The sequence below is a fragment of the Petromyzon marinus genome, chromosome 13 (assembly GCF_048934315.1).
Source record: "Petromyzon marinus isolate PM22_M1 ecotype Great Lakes invasive population chromosome 13, UKy_Petmar_22M1.pri1.0, whole genome shotgun sequence".
NCBI classification, from domain to species: domain Eukaryota; kingdom Metazoa; phylum Chordata; class Hyperoartia; order Petromyzontiformes; family Petromyzontidae; genus Petromyzon; species Petromyzon marinus.
Window position 1 is genome coordinate 8,003,942 of NC_133679.1, and position 17,561 is coordinate 8,021,502.

At 45.8% G+C, this 17,561-nt stretch overlaps 1 protein-coding gene across 7 annotated transcripts in view; it reads left to right on the forward strand.

Moving 5' to 3' along the window:
* LOC116941935 (long-chain-fatty-acid--CoA ligase ACSBG2-like) overlaps window positions 1-17,561 on the forward strand; it is a 42,919-nt gene that overhangs the window by 5,395 nt on the left and 19,963 nt on the right. For 2 of the 7 annotated variants that reach the window (XM_032953324.2, XM_032953325.2), the window contains exons 2-3: window positions 14,448-14,550; window positions 16,466-16,611. In XM_032953324.2, the coding sequence (XP_032809215.1) occupies window positions 14,448-14,550; window positions 16,466-16,611 (249 nt within the window). Of the gene's footprint in view, window positions 1-4,710; window positions 5,041-12,689; window positions 12,927-14,447; window positions 14,551-16,465; window positions 16,612-17,561 lie in introns of those variants that run through there. The other 5 variants (XM_032953326.2, XM_032953320.2, XM_032953319.2 and 2 more) reach the window with 5 other exon arrangements.

The window sequence follows — 17,561 nt, forward strand, 5'->3', positions numbered from 1 at the left end:
GAGACGATGCCTTTTTTTTCCACCACACGCGGTGTGCCATGTCCCCAGAGATCGTTTGCTCGTATCACGCACGGCCAAAGGGCAGGATTTTTCTTTGCAAACAGGTGGCTTAAAAAACACTTGTCAATCAACCTGCATCAGTGCGCTTACGAAATCTGGGCCCTGTTGAGTGGCTCTCGTATTTGCACGGTCGACCCGGTGTTCGTGTGTGGGAGGGGGGGGGCCTTCAAGGTTCTGTGGTAGTTATGGGATGGGGGTGCATTTGGCCTCGCGTACGGGAAGGCAGAGTCTCTGGGGTGGTAATTGTGGTTCAGAGTTGAATGGGTTTTTTTTTACAAAATGAAAAGGTATTGCATTGTTTGGCGTTGGGGGGGGGGGGGTCTGCTTACTCAACCCTGTAACGCACACAGCGTTTCGTATTAAAGCTTAGCTGCGTTATTTATTTTATCTGCACAATAGCGGAGTTCCAAGTGAAATGTGGAAGGCAAGCCTCCCACAGCAGGTGTTTCAACCACGCGATGTGTGATCTACAATGCACAGGGCAGGCATATTATGCACAAGGTGTGCAAAAAGAATGCAACTTGACACCCCATAATTGAATGTGTGCAGGAGAAGCTTAAGTATTCTTTTTTATATTAGACCTCCTTTGCCAGTACCAAAATATAATAGAGTTTTTCCCCTTTGCATTCTGACCACAAGTATTTTGGTTAATGCACACATGATTCCTTGAAAAAGGTTTCAGTTTTGTTCAGGGGCGTAGCCAGGATTTCAGGCCGGGGTGACATTCAACAAATGTTAATTTCAAGAATGATTAGAGAGTCGGGCTGTTGAACTAGACGCCATCGGTTGGCGACACACTCTGACAATGCAGTTGCACGGAGTCCGCCAGACCGAGTGTCGTACACTTATAACGCAGAATGTCACCCCCCCTGTCACCCCCTCCCCCCCGGTTTTGTTGCCAGAAAAAAGGAAAAACCCTATTTTAATTTTTTATTTAAACCTCTTGTAATTTGCACCCACTTTAATTCCGATTTTGCTATCGTCGTCATTTCACGAAGACTTTTCAAGTTGCTTGGACAGCAGAGGGCAGCATCTCGTCCCTTGCACAAATCCGCGTCCGTCCATAAGGAGAGAGCCCGACTCCTAATGTTGGTCACACGACGAGTCAAAGGGATGTTGAACAAAACATTCTAAGGACTGGAACTTGTATTCTTGGTTCTTTCGGTAAAGTCACGTAGAAGGGAACTTGGTCAATGTTTTTTTTATATGCGTGTCATTAACACTCGAAAAACCGGTTCAATAGCAGGTGCCTGCCTGCATTTGAAACGACATCAGCGGTGCCAGCTCTGCTTTACACGCGACAACATTTAAGCACTTTTATTCCTGACACACGCGCACACTTGATAATCTGTAATTCAAGATCATAATTTCTATCAATGCACTGAGCATCTCTTCCTAGGGGTGCTGGTGTTGAACGAAAACTAGGCAATCTTGAAGATTGCTGTTGCGTACACAGTTGAAAGACGAACTACAATAAAAGTTGGTGCTTCGGTGGTCTTCTACAAATGATTTACGGGTTATGAAAATAATATCGGGGATTTTGCTCTGAATGAGAGGTAAGGAAAGGAAGATTTCTGTTTTGGCCCCGTGCAGTTGCCAAGCCTCCCATGCAGCCGGATATTTTTATAATAGGGAGGGAAAAAAATGTGCACGTTGCACAAAAGAGCAAACAGAATAGGACCATCATCCCGTCCCTGCGGGTTAGTACGCTCTAAACTCTAAAGCCTCGTCACCGCGGCATTAAACATTAACTTTTACGATGGTTTTGTGCCGAGTCCAAATTGCAGGGCCCTCTCCACTCGGCAGGGCACTTTAACCCGGCCTCCCTCCAGCGCCCAGTCACTCCCCGGCTGCTGCACGGCGCTGGCAACTTGATCGCGACAGCGCTTCTGTGTACAGGCGTGGGTGCATCGGGGTGATACAGGTGCGTGTCCATCATACAGGTGTGCGGTTGTGTGTTGGGCTGGCAACTTGATCGCGACAGCGCTTCTCTGTACAGGCGTGGGTGCATCGGGGTGATACAGGTGCGTGTCCATCATACAGGTGTGCGGTTGTGTGTTGGGCTGGCAACTTGATCGCGACAGCGCTTCTCTGTACAGGCGTGGGTGCATCGGGGTGCTACAGGTGCGTGTCATCATACAGGTGTGCGGTTGTGTTGGACTGGCAACTTGATCGCGACAGCGCTTCTCTGTACAGGCGTGGGTGCATCGGGGTGATACAGGTGCGTGTCCATCATACAGGTGTGCGGTTGTGTGTTGGGCTGGCAACTTGATCGCGACAGCGCTTCTCTGTACAGGCGTGGGTGCATCGGGGTGATACAGGTGCGTGTCCATCATACAGGTGTGCGGTTGTGTGTTGGGCTGGCAACTTGATCGCGACAGCGCTTCTCTGTACAGGCGTGGGTGCATCGGGGTGCTACAGGTGCGTGTCATCATACAGGTGTGCGGTTGTGTTGGACTGGCAACTTGATCGCGACAGCGCTTCTCTGTACAGGCGTGGGTGCATCGGGGTGATACAGGTGCGTGTCATCATACAGGTGTGCGGTTGTGTGTTGGATCGTACAGGTGTGTGTGTGTGGTGGGGGGGGAGCGGTGGCGCACTACGAAGCCGGCGATCCTAATTCGATTCCCGTTTCACGGCCAACAACCAGTGACGATTATCTGATCCGGTCCTGGGCATCCCCTAGATCGACTCGGCCTCAAGTGAGTACCTGGTGCGGTGTGTAATCCTCGCCACCAGGGAGACGAAGGCGGCCAGGCGTGGTCCTGGCCACCCTCGTGTGCTGTAGCGTCCTTCATAGGTGTCCTTGAAACAGCGCTTGCCCCAAAAGTAATGTGAAGGCTCTCCGGGTGGATCGTTGTCCTTTGCCTTGGTACGAGTCGTATGCGTGAGATGTTAAGACGGGGGTAGGTGTGTGTGTGTGATCACAAAAGTAGTGTGCGTCTGCTATCACACGTACTGTACTACCGTTGCGTAATCACATAGGTGTGTGCGTGCATGTGGTAATACGCGTGCGTGGGCAACCGGAATAGCCGCTATGTGTATGTGTGAATGCTGTTGTGTTGTGTGTGTGAAGGTGTGGTGGAGCGGTGGTGCAGCGATTAGCGCGCTGCGCTAAGGAACCCGGCGGACACCGGAGTTCGATTCCCGTTCACGGCCAACACCAGTCACGTTTATCCGAACCGGTCCTGGGGATTCTCCCTTAGGTCGACTTGGCCTCAAATGAGTGTAAACATCGCCACTTGGGGAGACGAAGGTGGCCGGGCGTGGTTGCTGGCACCCACCCCCTCGTGTGCCGTGCCGGCCTTAATAGGTGCTCGCTAACAAGCACTTGCCCCTGCAATATGTTAAGACTATAGGGGGGATCTTGTCTTTTGAAATGTGTAAAGTTGCGACATCGTCAAACTATTCCAATCGGGGTTCCCTCCCACCACCACCACCACTGTGATTTAGAGTGAGATTTCAACATCTCGCTTGCATTCTTCAGAGGTCAAGTCACAGACCATGTTTTCATTGGGACCCGAACCCGTCTTTGGCATCCCTTAAGTAATCTCGGCCTAGCAAGAGTTCCTTGAGCTGTGGTGCTCTTTTTTAGAGTCGGGGAGACAAAGGTGGCCGTGCGTGCTTGGTATTGGCTCCAACATTGCCGATCAAGATCGAACTTATATTGTGTGCTCACTAAAAACTTTTTTCAAATTTTCTTGCTGTGGTTTTCACACCTGAGGATGATGATGATTGCTTGTGTTGCAGTCGAAACGTCGTGAGAATTGTATTGTTTTATATTTGTATTATTTTATTGTTTCCCTTCTACGTGGTAACTTTACCGAAAGAACCAAGAATATAACATTGTTAGTTGTTGCTGCCCTTTCCCGTACTTTGCACACTCTCTTAGAGTTGATTTATATTGTTTGTCGTTCTAACTTTCTGACCTGCCTCGCCTGGAGATCTGTGGGGGAGAGGAGGAAAAGAGCTTCATAGCTCATCGGATTTCTTCCCAGGATGAAATTAGAGATTTACTGATTGATTCTGAACTCTGCCTGTGCAGATTGCTATACCGTCAGTTGCAATGCTATGGTGGGTGATCGACTCTGCCTTAAATGAGTATCTGGTGCTGTGGTGTTGACCACCCGACACACACACACCCTTAATATGCAGTGCCGGAACCTTTTTAATAGGCGCTCGCTAACAAAAACGCTTTCCCAAAAAGTCCCGTCAAGGATCTATTTGTTTACATTATTGCATTGTTTTCACATTTAAAGTATGAATTGGCATTCATTTCTACGAGTGTGAAAATACTCTTGAACACGCAGTACTCGTTAATGCCACTCTGATGTACATCGAGTACTGTACATTTAATTCTGCCTAGCAACCAGATAAAATTGCGAATTAACATTTATTACGAAGCTTAGAAAGCCACCTAAGAGGTTGGGTGCAAGCACATTTATCACGAGCTTATGTGGTAGATTCCAAACCAATTAATTTAATTTGCCGGTTTTGACAGGGGGGGGAGGGGGGGGGAAACCTGTTGCAAAAGCAATGTGGTTTTTGTTGTTATTGCAATGGGCTAGAGAGTCTCTATTTACACGCGGTTTTGTGGGTGGTGACACCACGTCCCCACTCATTCACGCACGTGCCACCACGGCCTGAATAAATACAAGCCGCCTGCACTGTTGGGAGCACATTTATACTTGAAACTTTGCTTTATGCCAGGTCGTCGTCTTCTTCTTCTTAAGAGAGGTCTTCCTTTTGTTTTGTTTGGTGGGCTTGATTATTTTTTTACATTATCGTGTGCCTAATTATAGCACGATGTTTTCTACTATGAACATCGGCTGCCCAAAGAGCTCGTGCCATTGGGACATTTATGTCTTCTAAATGATTTTCGGCGTCTTTAAAAACCTGCAGTTACATTTTGAACTGGTAGTATTTGGTTCCTCGGGGTTTTTCTTTTTGACCTGCTTCGGTGCAACTGGAGAAATTAAGGTAATGATGAATACTGGACTGTTATCGACTGTTCTATTGCAGTATTGTCATTTACATTGTGATATTCTACAGCGTTGCATGTCTGCTGTCCGCTCGGAAACGGAATTAAGTTATGTCGTGTACAGTATGTCCTTGGGTAAATTCCATAAGTCAACATTTTTTCAATGCAGTTATGCAAGTACAGTCGTGGTATTACAGCACGTGTACATATGTCGACTGTGGTGGTAGTCGTAGTTTGTGGTACGTTTGTCAGTGTAAATGTGTCGATTTGTTGACAAATGTTTACAATCCAGAGTTTCTCACACGGGTCTTTGACCTGCTCGACAATCATCGTTTTATGTCATGGTCCGTACATTTTGTTGTTGGAATATTGAATTGTGAAAAGAGACTACGTAATATTTTCCAACCTCCATACACTCATTAATGGAATTTTCCAAGTATCCAAAAGCAAGCGACTAACCTGAAACAGTATTCTAAAAAAAACTAAATGACGGATCTTACTGCATTCACTTGTAAGTCACACCGGCAATTACGAACCTTCAGATCTGTTTAAAGATTTAGTTCAATCATGACGAAAGTATGCCTACCGATTTATAGAGTTTGCCACGTGGTACAGTGCGTGTAAAACGTGCAGTTAATATATTTTTTTACTTTGTGAAGCAGGCAAAACATTGCGTTGTAATTGTCAAGAATTTGACGGCTATAGGTAAAGACTGTGACACATGGTCGTGAAGCTGGGGAATTTCACAGCGGTGTAGAATGAGTAATGTGCCTCTGGAATTGGGTGTTTGTTTGACTGCGAGGTGGGTATGTGGTTGTGAGCATTTTTAGTCTTCATAAAAGTGTTACATAATGAAGCAAGACATCTTATGAGCTTCGTAAAACAGTGCCAAATGACAAGCAAGTAGGACATTGCTGTTCGTCAATTTTAGAGTTTCCTAACACCAGTGACCTACACGACGGTGGTACACTTGCGTTGCTGTTGAAGTGAAACCATAGATACATTAAAAATACTTAAAAAAAACACGCTTTAATCAAATGTACCGTACTAGTAATGGCAAAACTCCACGACTCCAGGAAGTGGCCCAGAAGCTTGCCACAACGTAAGGGACCCGTGGTCATTTACAGCCAACGTGAATTAGACCCAAGCCGAAACATAACATATAAAAAAGATTGCTTAAAAATGTTTTTATTTTTAATGATAGAATCTCCACATATATAAAAGGCAAATTTGAATGTTTAGCGTACTTCCCGACATGCAACAAACTGCAAATTTGCCATGTGGGTACTTTCCAGACTGTACACCATGGAAGAATTATAAAAATACACTTTTGTTTTTTTTGGGGAGGGGTGAGCTCAACGTCAAATCTGTCACGTGACCCTCGCATGTGGAAGCGTAACGCGTTGTAGTGTAGTGGTTAGCGCGCTGTGTGTATCTTTGTCTTTGTGTATAAGCGTAACGCATTGTAGTGTAGTGGTTAGCGCGCTGTCTGTGTGTGTCTGTATGTGTCTGTGTCTGTCTGTGTGTCTGTGTGGAAGCGTAACGCATTGTAGTGTAGTGGTTAGCGCGCAGCGCTACGAACCCGGCGACCCGAGTTCGATTCCCGCTCACGGCCACCACCAGTGACGATTATTTCAACCGCTTCTGGGCCCTCCCCTAGGTTGACTCAGCCTCAAAAGAGCAGCTGCTGTGGTGTGTGAACATCGCCACTGGGGAGACAAAGGCGGCCGGGCGTGGTGGATCCAAGTCCCGGGCTAAGCCGGGTAGTACAGCTAGTGATATAATATAGTATTGTCATCAGTATGACAAGCATAGCAAGTTTACAGTCGATACCACATTGGGAAGTGGGTTAAAATTGAGTTACAAGATTTGAGGATACAACAAGATTTGAGGATACACCAACAGAGTGCGTTAAATAAAAGCGTGTAATAATAACATGTTTTTATTTTTTACTCTCACTAGAGAGGAAAGGAATGTCGACGATTTGGTCAACTTGCCTTATTTTACCCAAAACATAGATTTTTCTTCCCTTGGTGGCAATAAGAAAAACCTTTGTTTTTATTAACCAGTGGCGCTTTGGAAGGAATGACTTTGGTTTGCTACAGCGCTGATTTTTGAACGGTAGGCTTTTGGTCATGACAATCACGAGTCGAATACTGGACATGGTTATAACTGATCATTTGGTTGTTCTCCCTTTTTTTTTAAAGGAGAGGCTTATCTTAACGGACCGTCACCTCATTAAATAGAGTCCAGACGATGACTATCGTCTCTCCACCCTTGGGGAAAAGTGAGAACCACCTGGCCAAGCAGTGCCATAATCCCCAAAGAGAACATTTCCACTCTGGCTCGCGACCGGCAACACGGATTAGCTCTGTACGCAACGCTCTGTGAACATTGACTTTTGAGATGTACACCACCCCTTGCTTGGCGAATAAATTCAATGATTGGGATGATTTTCGTGAAAGCAGGTGGAGCGTGAGCCAGTGGCGGTGCGAGCCCAGTGTTCTTAACTAATTTTTGCCGGTAAGACATCGGTGTGAGGGCCCACCACACACCGCCCCCCAGGGAGAATCTTCACATTCGTGAATTATCGGGGGACCGCAAGTCAGCGGGCGCACTAAAGGCCACCAGCGGCTGCCGGTGGCCCGCAAGACCTTGCGATGAAGAACATTGTGCTATATTATTTGGGTTTTTTGGTAAGTCACGTAGAAGGAACAAAATAAAATAATACAAATACGAAAATAAGTAAATAATAATATCACGACGTTTCGATCGCAACACAAGCAATGGTCATATTTTTTTTTCACCTGATGACGATTTCTTGTTGCGATGGAAACGGGATTTTTTAATTATTTTTTATTAACTTTTTTATTATTTTATTATATCTACGTGACTTTACCGAAAGACCCAAAGAATATGAATTCCTGCAGCCACGAAAGCTTTAAGTCAAGATGTAACATTGTGCTAGCCCATTTGTTAGTGCGTTGTTTTTGAGTTGTACGCCTTTTGGCGTCTTCTGGTCCAACACCAGTGGAGACTAGGCTCTAAGAAAAGCCGTCTCCGGTGTGGACCAATCAAATTCAAGGACAGTGCATTTTATTATCAGAGTTGTCTCTTTTGTTTGCATTTTGACTGCTTGTGTTGTGGTTATTGCAAATATGATGCCTTGAATAAAGGTGTCAGTTTTTTTGCCAGTTAAAAGGATAAAACCTATTTCTATACCATTTGAGGACCCTTATTTTTGGAGAGGTGGGGGGGGAGGAGGGCCTTCTCAGTTTTATAAAGTTCTCGTGACGTGACAGAAGGGAGATGGAGACAAGAGATAGATATTATGAGATAAGAAAATATATCAAAAACGTGTGGTGAGAAGAGGTACAGATACGATGGATGGAGAGAGCTAAATTTTAGTTTCGATGTTAATTAGTTATGCTTGTAACGATTTAAAGCTCCGTCATGCTGTGTGCGGCTTGTAGAGGGTGTTTCCTGCCTTCGGGAGGCAGGATGTTAGGAAAACTTAAAAAAAAAATTAAGTCCCGAGAAACCGACCACATTAACGTGTAGCCTATTGCAATTGTTAAGCTGATTAACTAGGTTAATCCTAGCTCCATGTACCTTAATTCAAATTTACTGCAGGCACATGTTGAAATATTACATGGAGAATTTGTAAATTACGTGTTTTTTTGTTGTAGCAAAGATTGCTTATTAGTTGATATCGTTGGGGGTTTTACTTGTAATATGTATCACCGTTTGAATAAGAAGCGTACGGGCAATATGTAGATCAAGCATATACAAATGCAATCAATGGTAACTAATATACAGGCACTGGGATTGAGTCGTATAGACCAGTGAAGGTAGGCTAAAGTATTTATTCAATCTGGGCCGTGTACCAAAAACCCATCAGTTTGCAATTCACTTTGCGCTAATTAAACGGCCCATTAATCAAATGCAGTAAGTGCTCAACGTCCATTAATGGATGGACGAAGGCGTTTAAACGCACTCAAAGTCTCCCCCACTCCCCTTTGTGAGCCCTAAGGGGGTCACATCGCACGCGGCCAGAGTGCACGCCTGTGTGTGTGTCTGAGAGACCACAACTGCCCAGTAGCCTGGGAAAGTTGGAGGCAATCGCCCTCCAACAACAACAGAGGGCGGAGGAGCGACGCTCACAACAACGAGCGGAGCGCCGGGTGGCTAAAGCACAGCAAGTTGGCACAGTAAGGGGGGGGGGGTGCACAGGTGGTGCATCCGCCAGTCGTCTCAGTCAGTCGACCCGTGGCACCTGCTGGGTCTGCCCCGTGACCTCCTGCCAGCGGGCGTTCGACACTTCACGTGGCCTCAGGGTGCACATAGCCTGGCACAAGCGTCGTGGTGACGTCACCGCCACTTAGTGGCGAATGGCGGCTGTTGTTGCTGTGAGACCACACTAAGGCATCATTACACAACGCGTTGCAATGTCGCGAGACACGCCCGTGCAAGGGTCCATCGCTTGAGCCCATTCATTACAGCAGCAATGTGGGCCCAACGACCACGGTGGTGGTGGGGGGGGCCCACTTCGCCGTACGATTGTCATGGTGATTATTCAGGCTGCTGCTGCATCTCCTCTGTATCCATGGCGACGGTCGCCGTGGGAACGGTGCCCATAGCAACTGTCCTCAGACATGCCACGGGCGAGCTTGGGATTGTTGTGGGTCCAGAGAATTGTTTTTTTGTTCGGGCGTGTTGACCCGTTTTGATCGCGACTCGGGAGCCACACTGAATTCTGCTTGGCGTTTATCCATCGGTCTGCTGTTGAGTGGATTTCAAAGGCTTTGATTATTTTGTTTTTTTTTGGGGTGGTGATGTTACAGCCAGTGGCATATCGTAAACTTCCTCACCTACGGTGTTGAAAACTGCAAGCAACCAACGTGTAAAACGTCTGCATCCCGTTGGAAATCGTGTCGCCCGTCTTTCCCTGGCAATAAAATAATAATTTGTGATTTTACTCTGCTATATTTACACGAGAGAAATCCACCGTAGGCAGGCGTGGAACAGGAGGGTGGGGGGAGGTAGCACACTGCATTGGGAACCCGGTGATATATTGAACGTCTTTCGCGCACCGTACGTAGCCAACTGTGCTAATGGGAGGCTAGCACACACATCCTGGACTTCCAGCTCTTGTCAGTGGCGCGTGTCTCTTCAGGCCTGCATGGTTGAAGTTGTTGTGGTCAAATAGCTTCAATAACCGCGAGGGGCCCGATGACGTTCATGCATTTGCTAATGGAAATGTTGCGAAGTCTACCTAAGAAATACACGCACTTCCGTGTACTGTATTGAGTTCATGTTATCTGCATGCGTTGTGTTGCGATTGTAATGTGTGCAGTTGTGTAGGCCAAATCCCAGGGCGGACGCAAATTTACGAATGGCCTGAAATTGATATGGGAACGTGTCGTCGGTACACACGCCACCTACCAACTACGCCCACACAGACATCACATTGACATCACGCACCTATTTATATTTTTGATGCGCATTGTTGATAATAGGGTCTGTTTAATATTATAATTAGCTATGTCAATATACTTACTAGATGTGTCAAGTCCTTCCTTCCCCCACCCTGTAGACCATGGGGTTATTTGACCATATTTCACCAAGTGGTGCATTGGCGGGGCTGTCATCACTCGCTGCTGATTTTCCTTCAGGGTTTGTGTTTTTGGCCGGGAGGCAGAGTTCGATTTTACTTGTTTTTAAACCAGGTGAGAACTCCTGTGAAACCAGGATAGTTCTCAATTTTCAACGGTGACCTTGGGCTGACCAAAATTACCAAAAGCAAAGCAATTAAACGCGCGTAACAACGAATCGAATCGAAATCGGTGGAGGAAGAACATCAGTGTAGCGCAAGAAAATGGAAAGTGTTTTTTTTCTTTAGGCGTGTGATATACAGTTACAGTATAGCCACAGAGCAGTGGCGATAACCACTGCGCCACCGCTCCACACGCGTGCATTGTTCACCGCAAGCGACATTGTTTTGAATACAGGCGGTGTTTGTCTGTTCATGGGCTTGGTGTATGTGTAAGGCGCACGCGCACACACGTGTTGTGTGGGGGGTTGGGGCGTGGGTTACTTTCGGACACGGCTCTGGAGGAGGAGTGTGGGGTCAAGGATGGTGTGTGGTGTGTGTCGCCCTATGATTGGGCCACACGCTTATTTATAAAACCGCGTTCTTTTTTTTCTCGCCCACGTTACCGAGGGAGGGTTTTCCGGGTGCTATTGCAGTTCAGCACGATGGGGCACCGCCCTCTCTAATGTGGAGGCAATGCGCTCTTCCCCAGTAAATGCAAACAAATTTCGCTTAATGGGCAATACTGTATTTTAGGTTTACTATTTAAAGCAAATATTCACCTTTTTTAAAGATGTTGGCTTTAATTTACACTGGTTATTTGATTTTATACTGAGACTGCGAATTGCTTTAAAGAACACTATGTAACCTACTGTGTCCTTCAGCTGATATTTACAAGACCATGATTTCACAACTAAATACACTCGATTTGCGACTTTAACATGTAACATTTTCTCAATAGGCCCTTGTCAGAGGTTTTTAAAATTACAATTAATACTTTAATTGTTGCTCGCCTTACCGAATGGAAAAAAATAATTAATTGTTTTGTTTTACCAATGTAACTTGTCTAATACCTGTAGTGTCAATGTAACATTCTGGTGGAGGGTTTCTATCTGATGTCCCCCCCCCCCATACTAAGATAGACTGACTTGTATGTTGGATGTGTAGGTATATATGCCTACAAAATAAAAAAATAGTGGGGGGAGGGGGTCGACAATTGTAGACCTGTAGGATCAACTTTTAACCCCCACATCTGGAGGGGGGGTTGGAGTTCACTTTCTAGAACTTTTTGATTCAGGCCTTCTGAAATGCTTTCATAATTTATTTGACCAGACGCAACTCTAAACCCCCACCCAATGCCCTACGACCTCTTTATCGTAATGGGAGAGTACAAGTGGGGGGGGGGGGGGGGCAACGTCCAGATCACCCCGTCACGGAACACGTGGACGGGAGAACACGTTGTTGTAACTATTTTTAGTTTTACCATGTTGCGTCCTGTCCCTTGACTGCCAGCCAGCCTTAAATCAAGGTGGTTGTAGTGGAGGGTGGTGGGTGGGGGGCTGCTGTCAGCAGTCGATCAGGTCGCAGTGAGGCGGTGGTGTGATGTTGCTATTCGACAACGGGGGTATGATGAACTCCCCGGGTCTTGTGTGTGTTGTCGCTAACACACCAACCACCCTGGCAGGGGGGGAAGGTTGTGGATGGATGTGGGGGGGGAGGCTACCCAACCAAGCGCAGCTGGCCGGAGCCGTTCCTAAGCATTTCCTCCTTTTAGTTGTTGTGTGCGTGTTTGAAATGGGGTGATGTGACGACGGCAGAGCTTGCGGCTCAAAACGGCCAATTGCGCTGTGAGTTTTCGGGAGGGAAGGCGGGCGGGGTTATGATGCTTGGTGCAGGGTGTGGGGGTAGGTAGGGGCCGGGCTTACCGTGACGGAGCCGGCAGGATGTGGTTGCTGCTGCTGCGGCGTTGGGCTGGAGGGAGGGGGGGAGGGCAACAGGAAAGTGTAGGGTTGATGATGTGGTGTGTAGTGGGGGGTTGGGGTGTAGGGACGCTCCGGGTTGCTCCTATTAAACTGTTCCCGCCCTCGGTCGTCCCTCCTCCTCCTGCTCCTCTTCGCATCCCGCGCGCGCGCGCAGTCATTCACGCCGGCCAGTCCTCATTGCCACCCCAGCGCCCGGAGCAGTAGCAGCAGCAGCAGCGAAGAGTGCGGGAAGGAGCCATGGTGCTGAAAGGCAGTGAATCCGGTGGGGTTTTAGCCGAGAGTGCTCTGCTGTTTGCGAGTGAGGCGCCTTGTAAGCAGCTCTCTCTCTCTCGATCGCTTCTCTTGCATACCGTGGCTGTGATGTACGGAACGGCGGTCTGCGTGCGTTTTGTGCTTTGTGGCTTCACGATGAGCGGGCCGGTTTTCTTGCGCTTAATAACCGATGTTTGCCACATGGACACCAACCTTGCAGCCACGTTGGTGTTGAATCCTGTGAACGCTTGGGTCTCTGCTGTGTTACCGCTCGTGTTGCTTCTTTCTCCGTGTAATGTCACTGCCGTTTGTTAATAGACGGAAGAACGTTAACGTTCGTGCTATGCGCCCCATACAGGAACAAAGAATGAATGAAAGATGTTGGGAACGAGGGAATTTGGTTTCACATTGACTGTCCCCAGTATCCACATTTAGAAAATGTGTTTTCTCTTTAATATATTTGTGTTCACATGGAATTATAAGTGGGCCTTAACTCGGTGACAGTGGTAATGAAATCTGGTATATAATATCCTGGTTGACGAATGGAATGGTGATTTGTCCAGCATTATACGGTTTAATTTCAGCTTGTGGCATTATTGAGTTACTAAAATAACACTTTCTTGGTTCTGTCTCAATATAAGCGTAGCATGCCTTTGTTTAATGTTGGGATCCGAATGATCTTGCAAAAAGAGTCCTTTAGGCAGTGCGAACTGAGATGCTGTTTCGGCAAACGTGGAAGTGGATTTATTTGGATACTGTTCTTGGTTTCATAGTGAGTAATTTGGGATGAAATTACATCCTTTTGGGTACAGTAATAAGCATAAGACTGACCTGAAATGTCCATATGGATAGTCTATACTGAAGCCTTTATAAGCTGCTGTGTGCGAGAATGACAATAGCAGCTGTTGCAGACTTACATTCCTTGTACCACCACATGGGCCAGCATTTTTTCTCCCCCTACCAAGATTCAAATGTAGTAGAGAAGAATAAGAAAACACATGTAATTATTTAATTATGATATACAGTATACAAAGTCTTAATTATTGCACGGTTATGAAATAATTATACAAATGGAGTCCACGTTGCCTGACATTTGAAATGCCGCCAAGATCTTAACAGGTTTGCGATTGTGGTAGAAACGAATGCTGCTGATGAGATGTACACTTTTATGTGGAGGCATTTAGTATTGGTCTGGTGGGACTGGTCTATCCATGAGGTTTGAGATTTTTTGAGAATCTTTTTCTTTCATTGTGCAGAATTAAATGATTTTATGACGCGGTGCTTGCGTTCCAGATGGCTTTCATTTAATTGGGTCCAAGTTCATGCTGATAAAAGGAGATCACTCGAAGTCATTTAAATATAATTTAGGCTAATGGCTTGGGCAATCTTAAACTTCGGTTTGGTTACCTTTCACCTTCTGTCCGTTTTATCGCTGTTGCATTGCACTTGAACCCTACACTTACACACGTTGCATGCACTGCAGTTGTAATTGTGAGGACGCGTTGTGAAATGTTAAATTGAACCCTGGCCTACTTTTGTCTCCCGCCCTCCACATTACCCCCCCCCCTCCTTGCGACAGCGGACATCATGTCTGGTTTGGAAGTGGAGCATGGGTCTGAGGACACGGGCCATGACCTCGTCAATGGAGAGACTTCGCCAACACCCCCTTCTTCGTCTGGCAGGTCTGGTCTCTTTTCTTTTTGGAATCTCAGCTCATTGCATGTTAACAAGCCTCCTAAAGAATAGTAAGCAATAGGGCTGCCACCTTTCCTGGTTTTCCTGGGAGTTTTTTGTTGTTGTTGAAGTAGTTGTCCTGGGATAAGTGTAACTGTACCAAGGACATTAAGTCTTTGTATTTGTCAGTTGGATAATATTACAGCGCTCATCATATGTCCATGGTTTTTTTTTTGTACCTCCCAGAGACAGCAACCCAAGCCAGCATCCATAACTATTAAAGATAATATCAGGATACGTGACATTATATATTTGTCGATCTCATGTTATAATTAGTAACATGCAATAATATAACAGATACAAACAGGCACATTTCTTCACTTAAACAAGACCATTGGAACCCAGAGACTGTGTAATGAGCATCTGAACCCACAATGCACAGCTGTGCATAATACTGCAGTGCATCTGTGTTTAATACAGCAAGTTCAAACATGCTCGTGCATACTCGCATCAAATGCATTTAATTTGTGGTGACTACATGTCAGTAGGAATATTCATCATAAATGTATGTACAGCTATTTGTCAGTCCACTGCTGGATAAAAGCCTCCCATGATGCATCTATCATGATGGTTGTTTGACAACAGTTCACCACTTGGGTCAGTGTGGATTAGTGAAGGTAGTTTCCAGGACCGGTTCAGATATAACTTGTGATATTAGCCGTGGCCAGGAATTGAACGTGGGTTGCTGGGTAAATATTCAAGTACGCTGACCACTTTTTTTGTCAACATTATTTATGTTGTTTCAGTAAGAACTCTGTCCAACGATTTACTGCCTCATTGTGGATTTTAAATTGAATCCAAACGATGTCCGTCAACACAAACGCATTGCTATTTTCAGTATAAGTACTGCCGGAGCAAATATGACACAAAGACATTCCTATTGGTTTTTCTACTTGGTCACAATCCCACATTTCATCATATGCTGGGGGGGCAGCTTGCGACATGAGCCCTCTCAGTGTAATTATTCACATCTAACCCTTACCATAGTTCATCAGTCTGACTTTTGTTGGATAATTGAGCACTTTGTGGTTTGGAGGACTCGTCTGCCTATTATCAAACATTGGATGCGATTTAAAACATTTTGGCCCCACAATAGACGCACTGGTTACTTGATGGATAGTTTTAATTTGGCCTAGCCTGGTGCAGAAAAACACAACCGAGTGAACATTTATATTACAAACTCTCAGTTGTCATTGGAAGGAAATTGCTGAGAAGGCATCAATGCTCCTTTAATGAGACTGCAGGTAGCAAGTTAAATGCCACATTTATCTAAGGCACACTAAAACCTCTCGTAATGCCACACTCGTGAATACTAAATGTTAATTGTCACTTGCATTGTTCACTGTATTGAGATTGTATTTTAAGGTTGCAATTGACATTTTCAATGAAAATAAAAGATGCTACATGAATGAAAATCATTCGCTTAAATTATCCGCTACTATAAATCATGATCAACTATGGTCAATCCACTGCTGGATGAAGGCCTCCTCAAAGCCAGCACTACTGCTCACCATCCTGCGACGTAACAATCGATCGAGCACCTGCCCGGAAACTGATTGCATTGCTCCATCCTCCTCAAAGGAAACACTCCTTTCAGGCACGTTCCATCCCTTGGCTGCCACCCAGAAGAAAATAATTTGACCGCAAGATATACAATTATTGTTAAATTGACTGAGTACAATTAATTTAAAATATTGTTTCCGAAGGAATTGTCTAATGACTGCTATTTCAGGGAGGGGTCCTCCTTATGGATATGTGTATCCTTTTCCTTTAGATTTTTTTGGGGCTATGGAAGCCGGAATTGAATTGCCTGCACATAAGACAGAGAATTAAGGAATGTTGTCTTTGTTGTTTCCTCCACAGCCCGTCTCACAAGCTGGACAACATCAACTTGATGCTGGCCGATTCTTTCGGCGATAAGACCAAGTTGGACGATGCAGCCGCCGCCATCATCCCCAATGGCAACGCTGAGGTGGCGTCGTCACGGCAACAGGACCAGCAGCAGCAAGGTGATGGCCAAGTCAACGGAATGTCGATGCGTTAAAAAAAGTGTGTGCATGCATTTACGAGCAGAGGTCAACGAGGGAGACCTGAGCCAAACGTGTCTTTTGTCCTTGTAAAGTGTTTTTATTGGCAGTTAAAACAATTTAATTTGGCGGCTTCAACAGGGGATTTCTGTTCCTCTCAAAACTGTAAAGCTCCAAAACCAATCGGGAGCTCCGAGTCCAGTCTGTTGTTTTTATTCGTGTATAACATACGTTTTTTTATCCAACATTTCCTTAATCTGTAGTAATTAAAAGTTGTATATTTTCCCACTTTCTATGTCGACTTTTCTTAATGAAGATGTTTTAGTTTTTGTACTTTTTATGGCAAAGCACCTTTTTTTTTTTACAATTTACAATGAATGCCACAGCTTGAGGTTTGCATACCACTTCTGGTCAGCAGCGCAGCACACTATACCCAGCTACCCGAGTTCGAATCCCCGGTGCCACTGACATCCATGATGGAGGGATATCTGAACTCGTCCAAGTATCGACCGGCCCATAACTTCAAAATTGTCAAACAGCCCATGCCCACCGACTTGACTGCCAATGTGTACTTCACTGGCTTCGGGCGTCGCAACCTCCACAGTAAACCAATCGTTCACAGAGTCCATTGTGACCCGAGAGATTTCATGAATGCTTAATCTACACTAAGCATACGCGCTTATCTTTCTAATGCGAATTGTATTTTGTGCAGTCTGTCATTACAATGCCGCGTGTTCTATCGTGGTCGACTTTAAATAATGAACCTGTCTCGTGCATGGACCTGTTGTGGTTACCAGGTGCCCATTTTCCCCGATTTTAATAATTTAAAGACGCATTGGGAAATTTTCAAATGTCAAGAGTGCATCTGTGCCGGTGGTCGCTCCGGGGCCATGTTTGTGCCTGGTAGCGGCGAGAGCGAGCGTGTTCACGTG